Source organism: Panthera tigris, chromosome X (genome assembly GCF_018350195.1).
Source record: "Panthera tigris isolate Pti1 chromosome X, P.tigris_Pti1_mat1.1, whole genome shotgun sequence".
Classification (NCBI taxonomy): Eukaryota; Metazoa; Chordata; class Mammalia; order Carnivora; family Felidae; genus Panthera; species Panthera tigris.
This window is the reverse complement of record NC_056677.1, coordinates 96885050-96912102: the sequence shown is the minus strand read 5'-3', so window position 1 is coordinate 96912102 and position 27053 is coordinate 96885050. Positions and strand designations below refer to the sequence as shown.

The following is a 27053-nucleotide window of genomic DNA, read 5'->3' as shown; positions in this document are numbered from 1 at the left end:
CGTTCCTGACAGCATACAGATATAAATCACAAGTCTGGTGGTTAGGATTTAGAATGAGGAGATTAGAGGGCTCTTTAGGAAATTAACATTTCCCAAACTGACAGAGTTGGAATAATTCTGAAGCTGCTTTTAATCAGGGCTCCAAGGAGCTTCCTGTTTTGCAATAGTTTCTGACTCAAGTTGGAGATAGCACTTCCTTTCATATACGTGCTGCCGGCCCTGAAGTGAAAACCTTGTCACGGCTGCCTCTGTCTGCCATCCTAAAGAGCTGCTCTGCCATTTCAGAGGCCGGCTGCCAGCTGAGTGTAAGGACAACTGTGAGATGCCCCCGAAAGCAAGACGTTAAGGGTGCCCTCTGAGAGGGAGCTGGTAAATCAACAATTAATGAATCACAGCAAAGACAGGAAAAACATCACATCAGAGACTGAAGGGCTTTAGGCCCAGGCACAACAGCACCCTGAAAAGGGACTTACCTGGTCAGCCCTGAGGAAACAAAGAAAAAGAAAGGTGTGTGAGCAACCTTCTGGCCGGCAGAAGGTTCTGGGGGGGGGATCTAGCTCCACGGACACTATTTCTGGGCCACCGGCAAAGCTCTGCCTTTCTGCAGTGGGACCTCCAGCCGCTCTTAGCCAAATACATTTTCACAACTCATTTCTGATCCTTCACAAGAAACCGACTCACCATTTGGCTTTCTGTGGCGGTGCTGCCTACAGGGATGGAACACGCCGGTTATGCCAGCACAAAGCTTTCTGGAATTTTTTTTTTTCCCCCGAGAGAGCTCTCACGGCAAAGGAAGGAATCGGCCCTCGAGAGTGGACTGCGTGCCGAGGAGGTGAGGGCTCTCGGCCCGTGAAAGCGGAGACCGGCCCCGGGACCGTGGGCAGGGAGGCGCGAAGGCCCCGGGATGCAAATGTCACCCACCTCCCAGTCTCACCAAGCACCAGTCCCATGTAGCTCGAGGTAAGTTAATATGCAATTGGCACGAAAGAAGTAGAAATCCCAACTGTCAACGACCGCCAAGTCCAGCACACCTTTATCAGACAAGGAACTAAACCCCTTCCAGCAGATCTTGATGAGGTACGTGCGATGGCTCCCACGTGACTTTCGGCCAGCTGCGGTGACTCATTCCACGGGTAGCTGCTGTATGACACGAGGCTCCACCCCTCAGGGAATCTGGGCTCCTTTGAAAATGTATCAAAATCCAAGGCCAGAGTCCTGAAGTGATCCCTCCCCCTCAGGACCAACGTTCATTTGGCCAGATCACACCTTTCCCAATTCCAGATTCCTTTCTCAGTAGGAAAAGCGCGCCGGCCTCGGCTTTTGCCTCTCTGGATGCCTGGATGGCACAACAGCTCTTTAATTTATTCACCTAGTGAGACTTGCCTATCTCTTGGTGATGAAAGATACCTAATCTGATGCCAAAGCACATAAATCAACGTTCTTTTAACAACAACCAGCCAAAAAAACAAAAAACAAAACCTGATGCCAGATCCTTCTTCGACTCACCGGACTGGGAAACTAGGAGATATTGCTACAACAATGGTGGAGGGCAGCCACTTAAAACTAATCTTGTATTAAAAAAAAAAAAAAAATCGTGTATGAATCCCTGTCTCTTGTGTTCATGGCCCTCCAATCTGAAGACTGAAAGTGACCTCAAGGGTTTATCTCATTTAGCAACGTAAGACCTCCAGACGGTCTCACAAGCCCCCCTAACATGTACAAACTATCCTAAAGCCACTACTGCGATCTGCTTCAAAGCGTATACCAGACAATCTGATGATCTTAATGCTTTGTCCAAAGGATGGGAAGGGGAAAGGGAAACCACTCCTGCCATTCGTTCTCAGCCTCAGGACCGAAAAACTTCAAAAGGTCACATGGGAAATCTCCCATCATTGATTAGAAGAGATAATCCGTGTTTCTCACAACTGTGGCACTGACAGCACCAACGGTCAGAGGTCAGGTGGCTGGAATATAAATGAGCAGGCCTCAGGCAGAGGTCACTCTTCATGGTTTCCATCTGGTCTCCCCAGGGGCAAAATGGAGGGTGATGTTAGGTTGAACCATATGACCTATAAAAGCAACAATTTCATGTGATTCGACGTAACAAGAAAAAGAAGAGGAAAAAGGGACGATTATGGAACATGAGCTCGGGGCCCGGTGCATTGCGAACATCCTCTCCTCTAACGCACGGGCCGCTGACGTCGGGTGGGTCCCACCCCGGCATTTTACAAACAAGGAAATGAAGGCTCGGGGAGGTTAAGTGACCTGCCCAGGGTCACACGCCTTGACAGGGGAAGAGACACACCGTCAAACCCAATCCTCTCTGATTCCACTGCCTCCTACGGTCGCTTGCAAGTGTCAGTTTCTGTATCTCTCCTGTGGAGTCGGCCCCATTTCCAGGCTACGATACCACCGTGTCTACCCGACCGACCCTCGAGCGTGCTTGGCTGGCTAACGAACGTGGACCTGTTAGAAGAAAAGGTGACCTCTCCTCGTTTTCAACGCGATACTTAGGCGAAGCCCTTAAATAAGGTCTCTTCTGTGATTTCGCAGGGGCTGAAGTACTGAGAGTTGCCCCTAAGAATCCAAATGCCTGATGGCCCCTCCTTAGGAACAAGAGGAAGCCGACAGAGCGGAAGGGGAACTCAACTCCTGAGCTCAACTTCTGCATTGAGGGCATCTCCTTTTTGTCGGCTTGCTTTTTTTTTTTTTCTTTCTCTTTTTTCATTGAAGTATAGTTGACGTACTAGTTTCAGGTGCGCAAAACAGGGATGCGACGTTTATGTCCCTTACTCAGCGGTCCCCCTGACGGTAGGTCTGGTCACCATCTGTCACCGCACAAACTTCTTGGAATATTGTTGGCTGTCTTCCCGACGCCGTGGTCTTTGCTGTCATGGCTTATTTATTTTATAACTGAAAGCTTGTACGGCTTAATCCCCTACACCTACTTTGCCCATTCGTCCCCTGCAACCATCAGCTTGTCCTCTGTGCCCGTGAATCGGTTTCTGTCTTGTTTTGTGTGTTCGTTTGTTTTTTTTTCGAGTCCACGTGAGTGGAATCACAGGGTATTTGTCTTTGGCCCATCGGCGTTGTCACGGATGGCAACATTTCTTTCTGTTTTATGGCCGAGTCACATGATGCTGTATAAATATACCACATCTTCTTCATCACTTCATCTTCCCTACCGTGACCATTGTGAGTAATGCTGCAATAAACGTAGGGGTGCACCGGGGCGCCTGGGTGGCTCGGTCGGTGAATCGTCCGACTTCGGCTCAGGTCATGATCTCACGGTCCGTGAGTTCGAGCCCCGCGTCGGGCTCTGGGCTGACAGCTCGGAGCCTGGAGCCTGTTTCGGATTCTGTGTCTCCCTCTCTCTCTGCTCCTCCCCTGTTCATGCTCTGTCTCTCTCTGTCTCAAAAATAAATAAACGTTAAAAAAAAAAACAAAGTAGGGGGTGCATGTATCTTTTTGAATTAGTGTCTCCATTTTCTTCAGATGAATACCCAGAAGTGGAACTGCTGGACCATAGGGCAGTTCTCTTTTTAATTTCTTGAGGAACCTCCATATTGTTTTCCAGAACTTACAGTCCCACCAACAGTGCAGGAGGGTTCCCTTCTCTCCACATGGTCACCAACACTTGATATTTCTGGTCCTTTTTTTTTTTTTTTTTTAAGATTTTGTCTTTAAGTAATCGCTACACCCAATGTGGGGCTCAAACTTAGAACCCTGAGATCAAGAGTCGCATGCTCTACTGACTGAGCCAGCCAGGCACCCAGATATTTCTTGTCCTTTTGATACTAGCCATCCTGACAAGTATGAAGCAATAGATCTAATTGTGGTTTTGATTTGCATTCCCTGACGATGAGTGATGTTGAGCATCTTTTCATGTGTCTGTTGGCCATCTGGATGTCTTCTTTGGAAAAAATGTCTATTCGGGTCTAGAGGACCTCTTTTTTTTTTAATGTTAGAGTGTGTGTGTAAGTGGGGGAGAGGGACAGAGGGACAGACGGAGAGAATCCCAGTCAGGCTCCGTGCTCAGCATGGAGTCCGTCCTGGGGCTCGAGCCCATGACCCTGGGAACATGACCTGAGCTGAAATCAAGAGTGGGACGTTCATCCGACTGAGCCACCCAGAGGACCTCTTAAAATGCAAATATTTCTGGGGTGCCTGGGTGGCTCAGTCGGTTAAGCATCCGATTCTGGATTTCGGCTCCGGTCATGATCTCAGGGTCACGATCTCACGGTCTTGAGGTGGAGCCCCACGTCAGGCTCCACGCTAGGCATGGAGCCTGCTTAAAGACTTTCCTCTCTCTCTAAAAAAAAAAAAAAAAAAAAAAAAAAAGCAAATACCCTGAGTAGCCTCAATTCTCTATCAATGGACACCTAACCCGTAATTAACACCCCAGCAGAAAAGGGGGAAGAAAGGCAGATTAGTAAGTTTCCCTCAAGAGGAAGAGCCTGTTTCATCCTTGCTTTATTAAGCTTTCACATACATGATTTTCCGTGTCCCAGAAGGCCAGAGAAGAGAGTAGAGCCACACTTTTACACAGCAGGAAACTAAGGCTCAGAGAGGTTCAAGAACTTACCCCAGGCCACAGGGATCGCTGAGTGGCCACCAACTAGAGCCTAGTTCTCCTGACTCCCCCTGCTGCCAGGCTGCATGAACATGATGATTCCACGGTTCGCTGATCCAAAGCACTGTCCCTAGTAACAACTTCTCCCATTCAGCCTTCTCATAGTCCCTGACAAATTCAACCCCAACCACCCTGACCTCTCCCCTCACTGAAAGAAGGTATAAAGATACAAAATAGTTTTGAACAGCTGATCTGATGCTTTGAAGAATCTGTCAGTTAGAAGGGGCTACAAGACGATAGGGCCCAAGAGAAAACTCCACTGGACAAGACTACTGTAAAGAATCTGAAAATTATCCAATCTTGTTAACAAAAATTCACTTATATCAGTTGACTACATCTGACTGGAAAGGCTGAAAGTTCCCCTCATTTTTCCTCAGGCATCGGGAAACCTAGCCAACCCTATCTGCCACTGATGTCTCAGTTTTTCACTTTCCATATGGCCGATTACTTTTGTGTCACATAGTTCTTACATACCTGCGTGCATGTCATTAGCAAGACGGTAAATGTGAAAACTCCCTGAGAAACTGGAAGTGTTCTATACATGCAGGCAGGAACACAGGAAGAAATGCTAACGCCATGATTTGTTGAGAGCCCAGTAGATAAAGATACCTAGTATTTCCCAACAGAGTATCTCATTGCATTTCATTATCAAATAATGAGCCAACATTTTCAAATGTTCAAACGCTCGATTTTTGTCAACAGTCATTTTCCCAGGTAAAATTTAGACGCAACCCAAGACAAAATTCCCACTTCGAAGTGAGGTTAGAATTCAGTTTATTCTTGGCTCCGGTTCAAAGTGTTCACTTTGCCTCGTCAATGCAATACCTTCCAGAAAACTTACCTTATCCTGTTTGTTGTCAAAATGACTAAAATACCGTAAGGTGCAATTCGGGCTGGTTCCCTCAGGAGGGTCCCATGTCCAGATGACCGTGCAGAGGTTTTCAACAGAAACGCTCAAATTTGTCACAGGCGGCTGAGTTTCTGTTCAAATGAAGCACAAGGAGTACATTTATCAGCACTGGCCAGGGTTTTTAGTGGGTCATTTGATCCATTCCTCCAAGTCCTAGAGGCCAAGAATAGGACGACTGAGAGAACAACAGCTCCCGGGTATCGAGCCAGGCACCGTTCTAAGTCCTCTCCACATACTAATGCACCGAATCCTCACGACCACCTTACGAGACAGGGACGAGGAGCCTCATCTTGAAGATGAAGTGACCGAGGTCAAGGACACTGAGTCACTTGCCCCACGTCCCCTAGCTCGTCAATGGCAGAGCTGGGATACAACCCAGGAAGTGTGGCTCCGGGGCCACGTTCTTAACTACTTGCTCTAGTGTGGACACAGGGAAGAGTGCAGCCTGAAATTTCTGTTTTCCTCCCGCAGGAATTCGGGGCTCCCTCTGCTCGGGATCTACAGCTCACTCGGTGCAGACACGTCAATCTCGGCAGCTCCGCGGGTGGGTCTCAGCAGCGTGTCTTTAATCATGCTTGCTAACGTGACCCGGGAACTGTGTTTTATAACTTTTCCAAAGAAGTACCGAGAAAGATTTAACAGTGCCTGTCATTCCTCTGAGGTCTGACACTAAACAGCTGGGACTGTAGCTCTGACTAATCTGAAGAGGGAAGAAGAGAGGGAAACTGAACCAGTGTCTTAAAAATGTGTTTCATTTGGAGAAAACCCACCACTGCCTCCACCAAATACTTAGTGACTCTATCGTTTTGGACCCAGCTCTATCACCAGGGAAAAGAGTTTTAAAGCTTCTGCCAAAAACGGGGAAAGACACAGAGTGGGGCAAAGGAAACACCATTTCAAACTTTGCCGAGAGCTTCTGAGACCAGGACTACCAAAATCATCCCCCGGGAACCGGATGACAGAACCTCTCTTCTACCTTTGCCACTTTTCTATAAATTGAAAATTGTTCCAAAATAAAGTTTATTAAACTCATTAAAGAAAAAACAATCCCGGGGTGGGTGGATGGCTCAGTCAGTTAAGCGTCTTAGCTTCAGCTCAGGTCATGATCTCCCGGTTCGTGGGCGCGAGCCCCGCATCAGGCTCCGCTCCGCACTGGTGGCGAAGAGTCTGCGTGGGATTCTCTCTCTCCCTCTCTCTCTCTCTCTGCCCCTTCCCCACTTGCACTCGCGTGCGTTCTCTCTCTCACACACACAAAATAAAATAAACCTTTAAAAAATAATAAAACAAATAAAGAAATGAATCCTCCCAAATTGCCCCAAGTTGCAAACTCAGTCCTTATTGATTGCTTACGGGACACCGTTGTCTTTAATTCACCCATCCACAGAGCTCTATTTTATACTCTATGCCAACACGCTGGAGTGCACTGGGCCTCTTACATAATCCGTAAATACTTTATGCCATCACCTTCCTCTTCAACTGAACAAAAGATTCCTTTGGTCCCCAAACATCAGCCCCACAGGCACTACATAGCTGGCATTTCCCCAAAGGCTCTGGACTCTGGATATTCATTCCCTCTCCCGACTCTTCTACCATCAGTGTTTCCCGCAAGGGTGACCAAAAGGCCCAAGTGTGGGGACGCGCAGCCCGCGGCAGGACCAGCGGAGGCAGAAAATTCCCGCTGCACTGAGTTAAAACCCAGCTAGCGTCCGGAAGCATCGACGGCTCAGGCAACAGTGCTGGCGTCGGGATTCTAAGCAACTACCGGCGTGTACGGAGGTTTCATTTTGGCCTTTCTAACGCCACATCAGCACCCGTGAAGACAAATCATTTCTCAGCTCTAGAGCCTCTAATAAGAACTCCGTTCCTCCCGAAGACTACGATCTACTCTAGGCTTATCTGCTGTATTCCGCACTTTCCAGAAACACCCGGCAGAAAACTTCCTGACGCCCTACCTTCCTACTCCCACGCAAACATTAAAGCCCCGGTAATAAAAAAAATATTACCTATTTATGGTAATGTAATAAATCACGCCTCAATTTTCAAGGCAATTTAAGACCTTTTAGAATCTATTTTCGGGGGTGCCTGGGTGGCTCAGTTGGTTAAGCGCCCGACTCTTGGTTTTGGCTCAGGTCATGATCTTGTGGTTTTGTGGGTTCGAGCCCCGCATCGGGCTCTGCACTGGCAGCACGGACCCTGCTGGGGATTCTCTGTCTCCCTCTCTCTCTGCCTCTAGCCGACTCGTGCTGTCTCTCTCAAAATAAATCAATAAACTTTTTAAAAAAATCTGTTTTTTAACCTCGGTATTTTAATAGAACAATAGCCTGCACTATTTCCAATCTCTCAGATGGGTTTATTTTTCCCCCCATCTGTTAAGTGTCCTTTAGTCAAATCTTCTAATTGGTTTGCATTTTAGGCTACTTGTGGCTATCTGCCATCCCTTTTTTTCTCCCTAATGGTTCCTTCCATTTCTCTTGAGGTTTTTCCACTTCCTATACTTTAAAAATACACACACACACACACGCACACACACTCTCTCTCTCTCAGTCATCCTGAAACTTAAAATACAATCTCCAAACATTTAAATATACATGGATACATGTGTATGTAGGTATAACACACGGAGATACGTACGTAAATAACTGGTGACTGTACTTCTCGTACAGATCTCTAATAGCTCCTCATATGTAAGACATGATATAATTTCAGTACAGCGTAGGATTATGAGCATGGACTCTGGAGCCAGACTGCCTGAGTTCCCATCCCAGCTCTGCTACAGACTGGCTGGCAAGTTCCTTACCCTCTCTGTGCTCCAGGTTTCTTACCTATAGCATGAGGATGATCAAGAATGACCTATCACAAAAGGGCGATTTTGAGGATGAAATGAGTTAATACAGATAAAATGCTCAGAACGGAGCCTGGCACAGAGCAAGTGTTATATAAACGTCAGCAATCTACTTGCTCTCTTTTTGAAGAAACAAAACAGTTCTAAACAGGTGCTTCGGGGGGCGCCTGGGTGGCTCAGTTGGTTAAGTGTCCGACTCTTGATTTCAGCTCAGGTCATGATCCCGGGGTCGTGGGATCGAGCCCCGCGGGCTCCGCAATGAGCGTGGAGCCTGCTTAAGATTCATTCTCCTTCCCTGTGGCCCTCTCCCCCCACTCATGCTCTCTCTCTCTCTCTCTCTTTAAAATAAAATAAAATAAAATAAAATAAAATAAAATAAAATAAAATAAAATAAAATAGCTGCTTTGGGGGGCGCCTGGGTGGCTCACTCGGTTAAGCATCTCACTTCGGCTCAGGTCATGATCTCGTGGTTCATGAGTTGGAGCCCCGCGTCAGGCTCTGTGCTGACAGCTCAGAGCCTGGAGCCTGCTTCAGATTCCGTGTCTCCCTCTCTCTCTCTGCCCCTCCCCTGCTCACACTCTGTCTCTCTCTTTCAAAAATGATTAAACTTAAAAAAAAAAAATAGTTGCTTTGGCTGTCTGTGAAAGGGATACGTGCCCACCGCCTGTAAGACAGAACGGGCATTTAATTCCAACCGTTCCTCAGAGGTTGATCCCTGGCTTCAGAAAGGGGAATGGGAAGGAGGGACTCAAGTAGCTACCCCCAACTAAACTTCAACCCTCAAGAGAGTCTGTACGGTCACCTCGCACAAGATTCCATTCTACTTAGAAACTGAGACGGTCAATGCTCTAATAGGGCATGTTGCTTAGATAATAGTTTTTGCTCTCTCCTATTCAATCACAGGAGATGGCAGAGGCCTGCATGTTTCGGGAAAAGTTAAGGAAATCACAACAGTCATATATGAGTCACCGCCTCCTTCCCTTACATCTACTCAGTCATCAACGTCTGTCCATTTTCTCTTGCAACATCTCTTTTAATCATCCCAATCATACCAATGTGCTCTTCTGGGCCTGCGAGACAGGCTGACACCAGTAAGTCATGGCCCTGGACAGGAGGCATTCACCACACATCTTTCTTTCTTTCTTTTTGTTTAAATCTTACTTATTTTGAGAGCGAGAGACAGAGACAGAGAGAGAGAGCGCATGAGCAGGGGAGGAGCAGAGAGAAGGAGAGAGCAAATCCCGAGCAGGCTTCGTGCTGTCAGCACAGAGCCCGACACGGGGCTCGAACTTGCAAACTGTGAGATCATGACCTGAGCCGAAATCAAGGGTCAGACGCTTAACCGACTGAACCACACAGGCGCCCCCACAACACATCTTTCTAGTGGACAACTTCAACCCTAGAGTCCTGCCCAGCTTTACGCTCCAGCGAGTCCTGTCACCCGGTCAAGTCTCCCTGCTTGCTTCTCCTCTGGTGTCATTTCCCTCACGCTGTGCCCCACTCCAGGCCCTCATGGGCAAATGAAACTCTTCTGCCTGGACTGACTCTGCCAACACACCCTCCTGCCAAGCCGGGCTGCTTGCTGCCCACAAGGGAGCACCGTCTCACCCTCATTTCTGGGTCTCTCCTCTGGCTATTCTGCCCTGACTGGGAAGAACTTCTCCACCTACTCAAATTCCACCCATCCTGAAGGTCTAGCTCAAGTTTTACCTCTTCCCCACAACTACCAGTCCTCACAGCTTCCCCTCTTCTGAACGCCTACAGTGTTTATTATTTGGACCACACGGTCTGGCAATTAGAAAGCGAGTCTCCAATATACGATCAATCACTTCAAAGCAAATGACCTGTCCATCTGTTCATGGGTCCCAACCAATCCTACCTGCTACTCTGGGAGGTGGCCAGCTCCTCTCCCAGCCAAGGACTCCCCTCCCTTCTACAGAGGGAGGCAATGAATACAGGGGTCAGGGCATGACCTCTGGAGTCAGGCTGCCCAGATTGGACGCCTAGCTCCACTCTACCACCCACAAGACTTGGAGCAAGACTCTTAGCCTCACTGTGCCCAGCTACCTTATATCCAAAATGGAACTAACGGCAACACCTATAGGATAGGTTTTGTGTAAAGATTAAATGAAACAACACAAATGGAAGACTCAGAACGCCGCCTGGCATAAAGAATATTAAACACTATATAAATGCTAGTTGTTGTTATTAAGACATGCCAGCATGTGGACTAAGCAGACTAAATTAAGCTTGTAACCTAATGATTTTATGAACACAGAAGATTAGAGCTGGAAGAGCCCTTAGAACTTACAGGTGAGGCACCTGGGTGGCTCAGTTGGTTGAGCGTCCAACTCTTTTAAAAAAAAAAGCTTTTTAATGTTTATTTATTCTTGAGAGAGACAGAGACAGAGACAGAGTGTGAGCAGGGGTGGGACAGAGAGAGAGGGAGACACAGAATCCAATGCAGGCTCCAGGCTCTGAGCTGCCAGCACAGAGCCCGACACGGGGCTCGAACCCACGAACCATGAGATCATGGCCTGAGCCGAAGTCAGATGCTTAACTGACTGAGCCACCCAGGCACCCTGAGCGTCTGACTCTTGATACTGGCCCAGGCTGCGATCTCATGGTTCGTGCGATTGAGCCCTGTGTCGAGCTCTGAGTTAACAGCCACGGAGCCTGCTTGGGATTCTCTCTCTCTCTCTCTCTCTCTCTCTCTCTCTCTCGACCCCTCCCCCGCACTCTGTCTCTCTCTCAAAATAAATAAACATTAAAAAAAAAAAAAAAGAACTTACAGATGAGAAAACTGCCACACAAGAAAAGGGAAATGATGAACCCAGAGTCCCACAGCTGAGAGATGTCAGACCACTAAAACTCAAGTCCCCTCCTTCTTTTTTTCTTCACCGTATCTCATTGAAATTTTATCAATATTTCTTTTTTTTTTTTTTAAGTCATCTCTATACCCAGCATGGGGCTTGAACTCACAACCCTGAGATCAAGAGTCACATGCTCCACTGATGGAGCCCAGCCAGAGGCCCCGCAATTTTATCAATATTTCTAATGGGAAAAAAGTTTCTATATTCTAAGTAACCAAAGTTACCAAAGAACTGCTGAGACAAAACTGATTAAGTTGGGGGTTGCCGGTATTGCCTAGAAGGCCAGCTGTTGTTTCAGGTGCGTGTGGGAGGCCGCAGGAGGCAGGGTGTTGGAGCAGGACCATAAACATCAGGAGACTAAGGAGACAGGTGACCCTAAATAAGTCCCTTGCCTTCTCTGGATTTCATTTCCCCACAGGATATGGGAATCCGATGTTCCCAACTGAACTACACTCCACGGTTGTCCGCTAACCTCCAGAGCTCGGCCCAGTGCTAAACAAGGCAGACGCTTGAATAATTATTAACCGAAAACTTCCAACCTGCCTCCGGCCTCCGCTTTAAATGCCACCTTTTCAAGTAAGGCCTTCCCACTTCACCCTGTTTATAATGGCAAACCCCTTCTCCGCTTCGTTTTTCTTCATTGTACTCAGCGCCGTCCCACACACCTGATATGTTACTTTTCCCTCCTCTCTGACTCTGCCAAGAGCCTAGAAGCTGTACAGGGCAGGGGCTGGCTCCGTCTATTTCACTCACCGCTGCATCCGCAGCCCCGAGAACCCTGGCACGGAGCTGAGTGCATACGTTTTGTTGACTGAATCAATAAGGGGCATCAAGATTTCCTAATCAACGTTTCAACTTGGGTTTCAAAGCACAACACACTGATGGAAATGCAATCAGCAAATTGTGGGTGTTTGTGTCAATATGGTAATAAGACCTCTCCGATGTGGTCACCCAACGCGCCCAGGAGGCCGCTCAAGCCAGGAGCTGTCCGTGAAAAAGTCATCAGCCCCCAGCTTTTCACAGTGTAACCCCGCCGGGCCGATTAACGAAAAGTTGCCACACGGGGTGAGGGCTACATGCGACCCCTCTGTAGTATCTCTGCAACTCGTCTGTAAGCCGACAATCGTTTCCAAACGTAAAGGTTAGTAAAGAAAACAAAAAGGCATCCACCCGGATGCTGCTCCCGGTTTCCCAACGGATTTCTTGAACGCCGGGGAGGCGGGGGCCCTCGCGTCTTTCTTCTACGAGGACCGGGGTCTCCAGGAGTTCCCTTCAACTCCCACCGCCTCACTCACAAGGAGCCCCGGCGCGACCCCGGCTCGCCCCGGCCTCGGTCGCCGTCCGCGCGGCTTCCTGGCCCCTCATCCCTCCCGGACGACCTCGCGGGTCCTGACCCGCCGCCCTCCGGCGCCGCGGGCTTGTTTCCGTCCGGCGCCCGGGCGCCGGGCTCTTCCCGACGGCGCGAGGGAAGTACGGCGGCGAGTCGTCGTCCTGCCCCGCCGCCGCCGCCGCCACCGCCTGCGACCCGGGAACGCCCCCGTCGCTCCCGGGTCCCCAACCTCAAACCGGGCGCCGGAGGCTGCGGTCGCCCGGCGTCGTGAGGACCGCCCCCCCCCCAACCCCCCGGCGCCCTCCCTCGCCGCAGCCCTCGACCCCTGTCCGCCGCGACCCCAGCCGCCCCCTCGGCCGCCGCCCCGGGCCCGCGGCCGCACTCACCGGTGGGCGCGGCGCCCCCGCCGCCGCCGCCGCCGCCGGCGCAGAGCAGCAGCGCCCACAGCCCGCAGAGCCGCGCCGGCCGCTCCATGCAGCCCCTCTCCTCGGAGCCCGGCCGGGCTGCGGGCTCGGGCAGTCTCCGCCTCCTTCGCTCCCTCTCCCACTTCCCGGCTCCGCCGCCCTGGAGGCTGGGGGCCGGCGCAGACCGGAAAGGCCGCCCCGCCCACCCGCCGCAGGTAACCCGAGCCGCGAGCCGCGGGCGCGGGCGGAGGGGGCGGGGCGCCGGGGCCCCCTCCCCCCGCCTCCCGCGCCTCCCGCGCCTCGCGCCTCGCGCCGCACCTGGCCCCGCCGCCGCCCCGCGTCCCCCCCCTCCCGGAGCCCCGGCTCGGCTCGGGCCGCGCTGAACTTCCTCGACCGCGTCGCGGCCCGGCCCGGGCGCCCGCCGGTCCCGCCCTCCCCCCCTCCGCGCGCGGGAGGCAGCCCCGGTCGGCGTCGCCGCTCCGTGCGGACCTGCGGGGCCTGGGTCGTGGCGGGGCCGGGACGAGGGCCACCTACGGGAAGCAGCCTCGGCCCGGGAGTCGGGAGGCGCGGCTGCCAATCGTCGGCCTCTGAGCCCTAGTTTCCTAAACTCTGACTCCAGGCTTAGTAATCCCAACCCCACCTCCCACGGTGGACTGGGCTCCAAGTGCACAGCGGGGACTTCGCAGGGGCGTGCTTGGTGAATAGGCCGAAAGGTGTATCGGGAAGCTGGTAACACATAATGTGGCGTCGGGGTTGGGGGAGAGCAAAAGTTTTCATGTGAAGGACAGTGCCATACTATGTACAGTTCTTGCATTTTAAAAGCGCACATGCAACTTTCTACCTAATTCTTTTTTACCGGTTTAGGCCGAAGGACACACTGAATACAGAAAGTGGGTGACCGTGAAGGTCAATGAGGCTGGGGATGGAGGAAAATGGGAACCCTTGTTACTTTCCTATTGCTGCTGTAACACATTACCATAAATTCAGTGACTTAGCACAGTTTTATTAGCGTTCTGGAAGTCAGAAGTCTCACTGGGCCAAACTCAAGGCGTGAGCAGAGCTGTGTTCCTTTGGGGGTTCCGAGAGAGATTCCGGTTTAAAAAAATTTTTTTTAATGTTTATGTATTTTTGAGAGAGAGACCCCGACAGAACCGAGCGGGGGAAGGGCAGAGAGAGAGGGAGACACAGAATCCGATGCAGGCTCCAGGCTCTGAGCTGTCAGCACAGAGCTGGATGCGGGCTCGAACGCACAAATGGAGAGATCACGACTGAGCCACCCAGGCACCCTAAGAGATTCTGTTTTTAGCTTCTAGAGACTTCCCAGTTTCCTTGGTTTGTTGCTGCACCACTCAGGCCACTGCTTTCCTTGTCTCCTCTCCTCTGATTCTGACCCTCCTGCCTCGTTTTTTCATTTATAAAAACCCTTGTGATTAGATTGGACGTACCAGATCATCCCTGATAAATCTCCCCGTCTGAAAATCCTTTATTTAATCACATCTGCAAAGTCACTTTTGCCTTATAAGGTTACATAGTCACAGTTGTCTGGGACTGGGGCATGGTCATCTTTGGGGAGGGGCATTGTTCTCTCACCACCCCCCTCCAAAAGGGTCGCATCTGGATGGATGATGAGACCTAACCTAGGTGTATATTCTGGTTGAATTAAGCCAATGTTGAATTAAGCCAATGTATGCACCTGAGATCTGTTGCAAGAAATACAGAGCAATAACAATGCTGATAACACACCTAGTCTAGACCCTACCCAAAAGGCATGGGGATGTTTTAACGTATCTGAAACAAAGGCCTTACTCTTAGATTTGTGGCCCTCGAGTTCCATAAATAATTACTGGCCTTTCAGGCCCTGTGGTAGCCACTAATTAAAAGCAGGCCCTGCCAACAAAGAGCTGCAACCGGTGTGTGTGTGGGGGGGCTATTGTAAAGGCAAAAGCAAGGAGCTGTGGGACACAAAGAAGGGGTCGCCCTCTGGGAGAGAAGAGACAAAGGAGGCTTCCAGAAGGCAGGCCTGCCTGCACAGAATCTTGCAATACTAAGTCTTGCGCTCAAGGTTCAGAATAAGTCCTTGTGTTATTGAACGACATAATGTTTAGGAAAACACTTTGTGAACTATCGAAGCTGGTAGAACTGAGAGATGTTACCGTTTTTTCTAAATCCCCCTGCAAATAGGACAGCCACTCTCTAACCTAAGACCCCCCCCCCATCACCACACACATGCACTTGTTGACATTTGCTATAAACATTATACAATAAGTTTATAATAACATTTCCAAAGTGATTATGTCATCTGCCTTTTAAGAAGTCTCCACTTGGAACTGGAACCCCTGGACGCTGGCTTCGTGCCACCGTGGGCACTGTCTGGCATAGTTTGAGTGAGTGCTTAATGAAATGAGCAGTACTGGCAGCAAATGATTAGAAAAATAAGGGTCACGATTTGTCATTAGCCTCCAGAAACGTCCCTGTGACTTAGACATTGTGAGGCAAAAGACAAAGAAAGGGCAGTGGTGCGGCCATAATGGTACTGGCCTCCTGACCACAAATACGAGTGTTCTAGCCAATTCTACTTCCTCTCTACCCTAAACTTGAAGCAATGTTTTTTTTTTTTTTTTAAATGGTTTGGGGGGCGCCTGGGTGACTCAGTCGGTTAAGCATCCGCCTCTTGGTTTCAGCTCAGGTTATGGTCTCACGGTTTGTGGGTTCGAGCCCCGTGTCAGGCTCTGTGCTGACAGCTGAGAGCCTGCAGCCTGCTTCAGATTCTGTGTCTCCCTCTTCTCTGCCCCTCCCCCGCTCACGCTCTGTCTCTCAAAAATAAACTGAAAAAAAATTTTTTTTTTAATGTTTTGAAGGGGGTGGTGAGGCTTAGGAATGCTGCTTCTTCAACATCAATGTTTTATTTGTAATTTCTGTGTACTTTTGCTCAAAAAGCATCTTAGACTGAATTAGGCCACTGCTCTGCTCTGCAGGAGGATGAGGACAAGATGAGGACTTTTCAGGAACTGCCACAACCAGCTCTTATTTGGGCTTTGTGTAATCAAAGTCATAATGAGTCAACATCACGTTTAGCTCTAGTCCTTAATTCTTTGAGCCCTGATGATTCGGCTAATCGCCTTTCTTTTCACCGTGGCCTGACGTGACTGGAGTTCTGGGCTGATCTATGTACCTCGGCCACTCCAGCTGGCTTTTGGGGTCTTTGCCCTTTTCCCTAAGGCTTTCCCCTTTTTTTGTAAGTGGAGTCAGAAAAGGGCACAGGCCAGGAAATATCTGGGGGGAAAGAATGATGTTCCTCTTGCCACGGTCAGGTCTCCTTCCAGCCAGTTAGAAACGGCCTCCTGAGTTTCTAAAGGACACAGACACCAGCATACATACCAAGGGCTTAGCTACGAATTCTGGCCCCTTAGGTAAAAATCTCACAAAAGGTCTTCCACCTTTTATCAGGCAAAACCCGAACAGATGCTCACAGCCACTGCAGGGCAAAGAAAAATAGGAAATAGCAAATAGGGAACTTCCCTTCTTCTGACATTAGTGTGCCAGTTCCCAATCGAGGTTGGTTTTTCCTCCCCAGGGGACGATTGGCAATGTCTGGAGATATTTTTGGTGGTCACGCTTTGGGCTGGGGGGGGGGGAAGGGGGGGCGTGCTATGGGCATCTAGTGGGTAGAGGTGAGGGATGCTGCTGAACATCCCTGCCATGCAGGGGACCATCCACCTCCCCCCAACCAAAAAAAAAAGAATTATCCAGTTCGAAATGACAATAGTACCAAAGTCCAGAAATCCTGAGCTAGCAGACTCTTTGTTTCTTTTGTTCTTGGCTCCTATCCACCCATTGTCCTCATGCCCACCACCAATTAGTGAGAGGTTAATGCTAAAAGTACTTGTCCTTGATACCTCCCTTTCCTGTATCTAGTGCGTGTGGTTTTCCCCGCCCTGCCTCCAGCCGTGCAGTCGCTGATCTCACAAAACATCTCTCGGGTCTATTCTCCTCCTTCCTCCCCTCCACTGTTCTCATCAGGTCCTTATTGCCTCTCCCTTGTGCTATTGCAAGGGTCTGCAAATCTCCCCTCTGCGACCCAGATCTTCCCAGTGTGCGAATCTGATCATTTCACCACAGAGAACGTAAAGATGAAAGTGACATGGTCAGTGTCGTGCTCGCAACGTCTGGGTTTCATCGACTTGAAGGTTCTTGCTCTTCGGCAAGTCGTTTCCTTTTTAAATTTTTGTTTTGAGAGAGAGAGAGAGATGGCAAAAGTGAGCGAGGGACAGAGAGAGAATCCCACGAGGGGCAGACGGGGGTGGGAGGCGGAGTGGGGGTAGAGAAGCAGGGCTCACCCAGGCCTCGTATTTTACCAGAAGCAGGGCTCGAGCTCACCCAAAGCGAGGATCGAGCTCACGAACGGTGAGATCGTGACCTGAGCCGAATCGGACACTTAATGACCCAGCCACCCAGGCGCCCAGTAAGTGTTTTTCTCCTACAGGTTTGGTGAAGCTCACCCAAGAGAGTGCTTGTTTGCACAAGGGGCCTGTGACAGGATCCTTTGGGTTTTAGCCTGAGGCAGAGAGGTGTGGTGCTGGGACGTCTGCCTGGGTCAAAGTCCCGAAGCCCATCCACGTCCAGGTCTCCGAACGTTACAGTGGCTATTAAACGGACTCTTGGATTCAACAAGGCACCCATCTGCTCAGAACCGTCCACTGACCTCCACGCCCCTTCCCTATCCCCCCTTTCTAACCTCCTCTTCCACTGCTCAGCCCAATGCAAGCTTCTCTGGCCACACTCACCTCTCAGCTATTCCTCGCATGAGCCAAGCGCACTCCTGCCTCAGGGCCTTTGCCCTGTCTATTTCCTCTGCTGTTTGCTCCAGCCTCCCCGGATAGCCACAGTCTTACTCCATCATTTCATTTAGGTGGCTCCCTGAGGCCTGCTCTGGCCACCGCGTGGAAAATTGCAAGCCCCACCGACACTCACTTCTAGCCCCCTTTCTGGGTCATTCTGCCCCGTTACACCGGAAGGTAAGCTTCGTGTTTTCTGATTTGTTCCCAGCTGTATCCCCAGCACTGAGAACTATGCCTGACACGTAGTTCATACACAATAAAGATGGGAATAAATAGACAAATGAAGAAATCACACTGTGCCAAGTGCTCTCAGGGATCCCAATCAACCAACCAACCAACAAAACGCAACCATTCTTGCCGTTGACCTTGGGAGATTCCCAGTCTCAGGTGTGGACAGGTATAGAAGACAATTAAGGAAAACGCAACAAACAAACAAATGTAAATGGCAAACATGTTCGTTTGTGAAACGGGTCTCAGAGAAAGGCAAGACAGGCCAGTGTGGCGGGAACTGCTTTTGAAGACTTCTTGGACTAGATGGGAATTGAACTAGGCCTTGAAGGATGACCAGAACTTGAGAGAGACAAACAGGAAGACAGAGAGACAGAAAGAGAAAGAGAAAGAGAAATGAGTGAACAGCATTTTATGGCTGGATCTTATCCGCAATAAGGAGCCACGGAACACTTTTACGAGCAAGGTGGTGACATTGTGAAGGTGATATTCGGGAGGGGTGCCTGGGTGGCTCAGTCGGTTAAGCGTCCACCTTCGGCTCAGGTCGGGATCTTGTGGTTGGTGGGATGGAGCCCCGCGTCGGGCTCTGTGCTGACAGCTCAGAGCCTGGAGCCTGCTTCGGATTCTGGGTCTCCCTCTCTCTCTGCCCCTCCCCCACCTGTCCTCTCTCTCCCTCTCTCATATATAAATAAACATTAAACAATTTTTTTAAGTTGAAACATATCTTGAAAAAGTGATACTTGGGAGATCTGGTTTTCTTGAATTATGAAAACTTCTCTAATTCTTGCCTGGAGGCAAGAAGGCTGGAGAAAGACTGAGGGGGTGGCACTCGGGGACAGGGCCGGCCGCCAGGCCAACTTCGGGCTCCTCCACCAAACCCCAGGGGCCGTGAGGTTGGTTCTTCCCTGGGCCCCACTCCTCTGTGAAAGAGCATGCCCTTGAGGTCTGGCAGCCCGTTCTTTCTTGCGCCCCTTCAAAGCGTGCGATATCCCCTCCAGTCACTCCCTTCAGGCTGCAAGCTCTTCCTCTCTGGCCTCGGCCCTGTTCTGCTTTCCGACCCTTCGGTGTCCGAAAGAGGAAGAAGAGCCTCCCTGCGTCAGCATCCAGGGCCCCACCTCTGGCTTTGGGTTTGGGGTGTTTTCACTGCTGCCACTACCCCAGCATCTCAGCCAGGACCCCCCACGACCTTTCACTGCACCCTCTCCCCCAACCTTGCGCCTAACCCAACTTAGGCCCTGCCCCCTACCCCGGCCCACAGCCACCATCTGTCTAATTTTTGCACGCTGTCGAGGGCAGCCTTTATTTTATTTTATTTTATTTTATTTTATTTTTTAATTTTTAAAGCATTTGTTAAGTGTATTTATTTCTATTGAGAGAGAGAGAGGGAGAGGGAGAGTTGGGGAGGAGTAGGGAGAGAGGGAGGGAGGGAATCCCAAGCAGACCCCGCGATGCCAACACAGAGCCCGATGCAGGGCTCAAACTCACGAACCATGAGACAGTGACCTGAGCCAAAAGCAGCAGTCAGACGCTTAACCGACTGAGCTACCCAGGCGCCCCAAGGGGCAACCCTTTTTTAAAAAAAAAAAATTTTTTTTTTAACGTTTATTTATTTTTGATAGAGAGAGACAGAGCACAAGTGGGGGAGGGGCAGAGAGAGAAGGAGACACAGAATCCGAAGCAGGCTCCAGGTTCCAGGCTCTGAGCTGTCAGCACAGAGCCTGACACGGGGCTCGAACTCACAAACCGCGAGATCATGACCCGAACCAAAGTCGGACGCTTAACCGACTGAGCCACCCAGACGCCCCTAAGGGGCAGCCCTTTAATTGCATCACCACTTAGCTACCCTTAGTGTCTGTCTCTCCCATCTCAGCCTCAAGACTCCTCGGTTTAAAGATTCAAATGCTTCATTTGCATGTTAGTTCTCTGCACCTTCTTGCCCTGGAAAGTCTCCATTGTTCATTTGCCTGAAGCATGTGGGATAAACAATATTTACATCTGAACCTAGAAACCTCCAGTCCCTCTGGCCTCTTAGCCACCCCCTCGTTCACAAAGCGCCTGGGTGGCTCAGTTGGTTGAGCATCTGACTTCTGCTCAGGTCATGATCTCGCGGGTTCCTGAGTTCGAGGCCCGCGTCGGGCTCTGTGCTGACAGCCTGGAGCCTGGTAGGATTCTGTGTCCCCCTCTCTCTACCTCTCGGAGGAGGCCATTCGCATAGCTGTGACGCAGTGCAGAGGAATCAACGCTCAGAAGTCAGTTTGCCTTTCTACCTGTCATTTCCCTAAAGAAGCAAGGAACTGAGGCCTCAGGGTTCACTTGGAAAACACTGGGCTTGGCAGGGGCAGGGGGAGTGGGAACAGCAAAAACTCCTCCTTGGTCCCGAACTGGCCGATCTCTCCCACGTCCCTTCACCTGGATCGCCTTTTCCGATTGTGCCGTTTGGAACCAGACCCCTGCGTGGCTGCAGCCCTCCCCACTTGGTGGCACCCCCAGGGCTGAGCCGGCGTGTGTGCGCTCGGGGGGCTGTGTGCACTCTGTGCTAAGAACCAAAGCCCAGCCTCGCCGCCACTTCTCAGCCACAGAAGCGAAGGCCAGTCGTTTCAACTTCTCTGCGGCCTCAGTTTCCAGGACGGTACCACTCCTTGCAAATTTGACGAGGTTTGCTTTGTGACCCGGTGTATCGTTTACTTCCGTAAATGTCCGCGTTTGAGGATGAGCGTTTGAGGACAATGTATACGGTTGACTCTTGAACAATGTGGGGCTTAGGCGCGCCATCCCCGGGGGCGGTTGAAAAATCTGCAGATAAGTTTTGACTCCTCCCCCCACACTTAGCCTACTCCCCCCAAATAGCCTACTGTTGATATGACGCCTTCCCAATAACATCAGCAATCAATTAGCACACATTTTGTACGTTTTATGTATTATATACTGTCTTCTTACAATAAAGGAAGCTAGAGAAAAGAAAATCTTTGTAGGAAAATCATAAGGAAGAGAAAATACGTTCACAGTACTCTGCCGTATTAATTGAAAAATTCCGCGCACAAATGGACCCGCGCAGCTCAAACCTGTTCTGTTCCAGCAGCAACTGTATTCTCAAATTATTAGTGTTCTACCTGTGTCCGTTAAGTCAAATTTGTGAATCCTGTTGGTCACATTAATATTCTTGCTCTTTTTTTTGCCCGTTGGACCTATCAGTTGCTGAGAGACCAGTTAAAATCTCCCATTACGGGGGCGCCTGGGTGGCTCAGTCGGTTAAGCGTCCGACTCGGCTCAGGTCACGATCTCGCGATCCGTGAGTTCGAGCCCCGCGTCGGGCTCTGGGCTGATAGCTCAGAGCCTGGAGCCTGCTTCCGATTCTGTGTCTGTCTCTCTCTCTGCCCCTCCCCCATTCATGCTCTGTCTCTCTCTGTCTCAAAAATAAATAAAAACGTTAAAAAAAAAAAGCACACAAAATCTCCCATTACGATACCATGATGGGCAGATTTCTCAAATTCTCTGTAGAGAGTAGTTCTAATACATTTACGCTTCTTTCTACCACCTGATTTTGTGCCATTTGTGCCGCTTTTTTCTGTTTCTTTTTGTCCTTTCCTCTCTTGACTTCTTTCCAATGTTGTGGGGCCCTTGGGAGTCTGTTTCTCATCACAAGAGCCTGTTGTGCGTTCGGGGTTTAGTTGTAAGGGTTCAACGAGATGAAGAAGCTCACACCAAATGTTAATCCAGTGCCTAACATATAGTAAACACTAATAAATGGGAACTATTATTAGAAGGTTCTAGTACTCTTTCATCTTTGGGGTTCCCTCGTCTCTTACGGTTCCGCTTCTATTGTTCTCCTTTCTGCTGACATTGTCCTATTTGCTCTCAGTCCGCTTTCTTTCATTTCTCCTTTACTACCATTCGGTTTCCTGTTTCCTCTTACTTTTTCATCCCCAGGCTTCTCTGTGTGCAAGACGCAATGGCGAAGCCCCTCCGGGAAGCGAGTCACTGTGGAGGGGCGTGGTGGCACAGCGGGGTCAGGAGGCAAGACAGCACTGCCTTGTCCCCTGATGCCCGTTCCACAGGGTGACAGAGGCACCGCCCGGCACGAAGCGAACCCTACGTGTCACTCTAGGTTGGCCACGGTACAATTGGGTCAGCTGGGCTCATTGGCGTCTGTGAAACGGGTACAAAGCCATAGAACTCACCACTTCGGGTGAACAGTCTCATTCCTCAGTGCCTTCGCCTGTAGAATCCAGCTGGGGCCCAGGAGCACTGCTGTCGGAACATGGGTGTCGCCTCACTAGGAGTTTGTGTATGTACAAACCAGAACCTGGAAAGAGGAACCATTTGCGCTTGAACACATTGCGGTCAGAGGAACATTTTGTCATCATCGTTGTGACAGAGGTGCAACTAAAGTTAGCAAGCTGTGGATTTGTTTGCGCGCGCGCGTGCGTGTACGTGTGTGTGTGTGTGTGTGTGTGCGCGCGCACGGCTGTATGATGCTTGGAGAAAGCAACCCATAGATGTTTCCGAAAAGCAAAAACTCCCCAGACCAAAAAAAGAAGCCCTCTTCTGATGTGGTCTTTGCCCTGGCCATCCCTTACTCCTGTTACTTCAGAGTTTTGCTTTTTCTGTGTCCTTCGTAGCATGACAGTCTCTCAAGATAGATTGTGTCACCGGAGGAACATTGGCCCTTGGTGGAGTTTTGGGTGTTTTTCTCTTCTCTGGTGGTTTCCACACTTGGATTGAAATACACAGGGGTGTCGGACTTCCATATTTTACGTGGGCCTCGCTCAACTATAATCTTTGATAGCAATTGAACAGATGCTTTGCCTTTTCACAGGAAATTTTAAAGAGATGCTGTTGATATTTTTGAAATCTCTTTCATGCAAAAGTGCCATTTCCACTTCCAATGTAGAGGAAATGCGATACATTCCTGGCTGTTGGCATTTATGATCCCCAAATGCCTCTCTATGATTCAGAAGTTCTAAAAAAAAAAAAAAACCAAATGATATATAACATACTGGGTCTGTCTTCGTGAAAACAGGAAACAGGAAAACTTAATTTCTTGTAAGCCGCAGAAAGGATATGGAGTAGAAGGTGAGATAAACATATGCTGGGGGTAGAGGTGCAAAGTGGGAAAAGGAATAGAGATATGAGAGAGAGAAAGAGAGGGAGGGAGGGAGAGAGAGTCTTCCAATTTGAGTAGTCAGATAAATATTTGATTGAAGTGACTTTTTTTTTTAACGTTTTATTTATTTTTGAGACAGGGAGAGACAGAGCATGAACAGGGGGGGGTCAGAGAGAGGGAGACACAGAATCCGAAACAGGCTCCAGGCTCTGAGCGGTCAGCACAGAGCCCGACGCAGGGTTTGAACTCACGGACCGTGAGATCATGACCCGAGCCGAAGTCGGCTGCTTAACCCACTGAGCCACCCAGGCACCCCTGATTGAAGTGACTTTGAGTGAGTTTTACTTCCCCTAGTATGCTCCAGACCAGGGACTCTCTAAATGTTTACTCTTAGGACCCCTTTAAACTCTTAAAAATTATCAAGAACCCAGGGCGCCTGGGTGGCTCAGTCGGTTAAGCGCCCAACTTCAGCTCAGGTCATGATCTCACGATTCATGGGTTCGAGCCCCACATCAGGCTCTCTGCTGTCAGCACAGAGCCCGCTTCCGATCTTCTGTCCCCCTGTCTGCCCCTCCCCTCCATGCACACACATGCGATCTCTCAAAAATAAATAGACATTAAAAAAGATTATCAAGAACTGTAAGCTCTGCCTCAGAGTTTACTTCCTGGGGAGCCTAACCTGTGACAAGTGTCCAGCACAGCGCTTATGACATTTGTGTTTAAATTTTTTTTTTTTACGTTTATTTATTTTTGAGACAGAGAGAGACAGAGCATGAACGGGGGAGGGTCAGAGAGAGAGAGGGAGACACAGAATCTGAAACAGGCTCCAGGCTCTGAGCTGTCAGCACAGAGCCTGACGCGGGGCTTGAACTCACAAACCGCAAGACCATGACCTGAGCCGAAGTCGGATGCTTAACCGACTGAGCCACCCAGGTGCCCCTGACATTTGTGTTTAAACTATGGAAGGAACTAGTTTCCTCAGTTACAGGTATACTTGACCTTGAACAAACTACATCTAATAGCTTTTAGACACACGTGGGGATTATTCATTTTGTTAACAGATTTTTTAAATCGTTTAAGGTCTTTCTCGATCCTAGGATTTATTAAAAACTAAGGTGTAATAATTAGGGAAATGCAAATCAAAACCTCAATGAGATGCCACTTCACAGCCATTCAGATGGCTATTATTTTTTAAACAACAGGGAAAAGGGGGGCCTGGGTGGCCCAGTTGGTTCAGCGTCCAACATCCGACTCTCTTCGGCACAGGTCATGATCCCAGGGTCGTGTGATTGGTGGAATGGAATGTTAATCAGTCTTAAAAAGGAAGGCAATTCGGACACGTGCTACGACGGTGTTGAACGTCGAAGATATTACGCTAAGTGGAATAAGCCAGCGACAAAAGGACAAAGATTGTATTATTCCTCTCCTAGGAGGTCTCTAGAATGGTCAGGTTCATAGAGACAGGAAATAGACACGTGGTTGCCAGGGCTGGGGGAGGGGGAAATGGGGAGTCATTGCTTCACGCATACAGTTTCAGTTTGGGATGATGAGAAAGTTCTGGAGATGGAGGGCGGTGGTGGTGGCACAACTGTGCGAATGCCCTTAATGCCACTGATCTGTACACTTAAAACAGTTAAAAGGAACCAAAAAAGAAAGAAAGAAAGAAAGAACGAAAGAAAATGGTTTAAATGGAAAACGTTAGGTTATGTGTATTTTAGCACAATAGAACAATGGAAACGAGTTTTAAGGTATAAATGTCTGAAATCTTGCAATACACTAGTTAAAGGTTGCTTAAAAGAGTTAATGAATCATTCCTTCTTATTGCCAAATAAAAGTTCATTGCATGGATTATACCACCTTGAAAACATGAGGCTCAGCGAAAGGAGCCAGTCATTCAGTAGGCTCCGCCCCCAACGTGGGGCTTGAACTCACAACCCTGAGATCAAGAATCACATGCTCTACCCACTGAGTCAGCCAGGTGCCCCTGAATTCAATTTAAATGACTGAATTACATCTCAATAAGGTGGGTGCTCACAAAAAGGTTAATGAAAACCGAAATAATAGACAGCCTCTCTTGAGGAATATCTTTCCGAACTGACCCAGGAAATTAAACTTTGATGCCTCGGTGTGGAAAAGTTCATGGGTTTTCTTGTATTTCCCTTTGATCATCCAGTAAATATTTATCGAAAACTTGTGGGCAAATAACACTATTGAAGGTACAGAGCGATCCCCAAAAAAATTGTTTTAAAATATTGTGCCTGCATAGATCGATGGGACAGAATAGAGAGCCCAGAAATAAATCCATGCTTACATGGTCGGTTAATCTTTGATAAAGGAGACAAGAATATACAATGGGGATAAAGACAGTCTCTTCAATAAATGGTGCTGGGAAAACGGGACAGCTCCATGCAAAAGACTGAAACTGGACCACTTTCTCATACCATACACAAACATAAACTCAAAATGGATCAAATACTTAAATGTAAGACTTGGAACCATAAAACTCCTAAAAGAAAACCTACGCAGTAATCTCTTGGACGTCGGCCTTAGTGATATTTTTCTGGATTTGTCTCCTGAGGCAAGGGAAACAAAAGGAAAAATAAACTATTGGGCCTACATCAAACTGAAAAGCTTTTGCATAGCAAAAGAAGCCATCGACAAAACGAAAAGGCAACCTACTGAAGGGGAGAAGATATTTGCAAATCATATATCTGATAAGGGGTTAATATCTAAAATCTTATAAAGAACTCATGTAACCCAACACCAAAAAACCCACAAATACCTGATTAAAAATGGGCAGAGGACCTGAATAGGCATTTTTCCAAAGAAGACATACGGGTGGCCAACAGACACACGAAAAGATGTTCCACATCACTGTTCACGGGGGAAGTACAAATCAAAACCACAATGCGATGTTACCTCACACCTGTCAGAATGGTTAGTATTAAAAAGGCAAGAAAGAAGTGTTGGCAAGGATGTAGAGGAAAGGAAATCTTGGTGACTGTTGGTGGGAATGTAAGCGGGTGCCACCACCATGGAAATCAGAATGGGGGCTCCTAAAAAATTAAGGATCAAAATGCCACATGACCCAGTAATTCCACTTCTGGGTATTTACCCAAAGAAAACAAAAACACTAATTTGAAAAGATTATGCGCCCCTATATTTATTGCAGTATTATTCACAATAGGCAAGACATACAAGCCACCTAAGTGTCCGTTGGTCAATGAATGGATAAAGAAGATGTAGCGTGTATATGTACCCACACACACCCACACACCAGAATATTCTTTTTTGTTTGTTTAGTTTTGAGACAATGCGAGAGACAGAGTGCAAGCAGCGGAGGGGCAGACAGAGGGAGACACAGAATCCGAAGCGGGCTCCGGGCTCCGAGCTGTCCGCCCAGAGCCCGACGCGGGGCTCGAACTCACGAACCGCGAGATCATGACCTGAGCCGAAGTCGGACGCTTAACCGACTGAGCCACCCAGGCGCCCCCACACCGGAATATTCTTCCTCAACCATAAAAAAGAATAAAATCTTGCCATTCGCGACAACGTGCCTGGACCCGGTACACTATCTGAAATAAGACAGAAAAACACAAGACTTCCCTTACACGTGGAATCTAAAACACAAAACAGGTGAACAAACAAGCAACAAACAGAAAGAGATTCGTACATGTAGAGAACAAACCAGGCGTTGCCAGAGGGGAGGGAGGTAAGGGGATGGGTGAAGGGGATTAGGAGGTACGAACTTCCAGTTATGGAAGAAATCAGTCATGGGGATGAAAAGTACCACATAAGGAATGAAGTCAGTAACACTGCAATAACTTTGTATGGTGACAGGTGGTAACTACCCTTAGGGTAGTGAGCATTTTGTAATGTATATAATCATCG

The 27053-nt window shown here is 49.1% G+C and overlaps 1 protein-coding gene across 2 annotated transcripts in view; it reads right to left on the bottom strand.

Annotated features, from left to right (window-relative positions):
* Nucleotides 1-22328, bottom strand: part of IL13RA1 (interleukin 13 receptor subunit alpha 1) — a 67304-nt gene extending 44976 nt beyond the window's left edge. The window contains exons 1-2 of one of the 2 annotated variants that reach the window (XM_042975234.1): nucleotides 22237-22328; nucleotides 5475-5614 (exon numbers count right to left, since the gene is read on the bottom strand). In XM_042975234.1, the coding sequence (XP_042831168.1) occupies nucleotides 5475-5614; nucleotides 22237-22258 (162 nt within the window). In that variant the 5' untranslated portion in view covers nucleotides 22259-22328. Of the gene's footprint in view, nucleotides 1-5474; nucleotides 5615-12974; nucleotides 13121-22236 lie in introns of those variants that run through there. The other variant, XM_042975232.1, reaches the window with a different exon arrangement.
* Between the last annotated feature and the right edge of the window lie 4725 nt (nucleotides 22329-27053).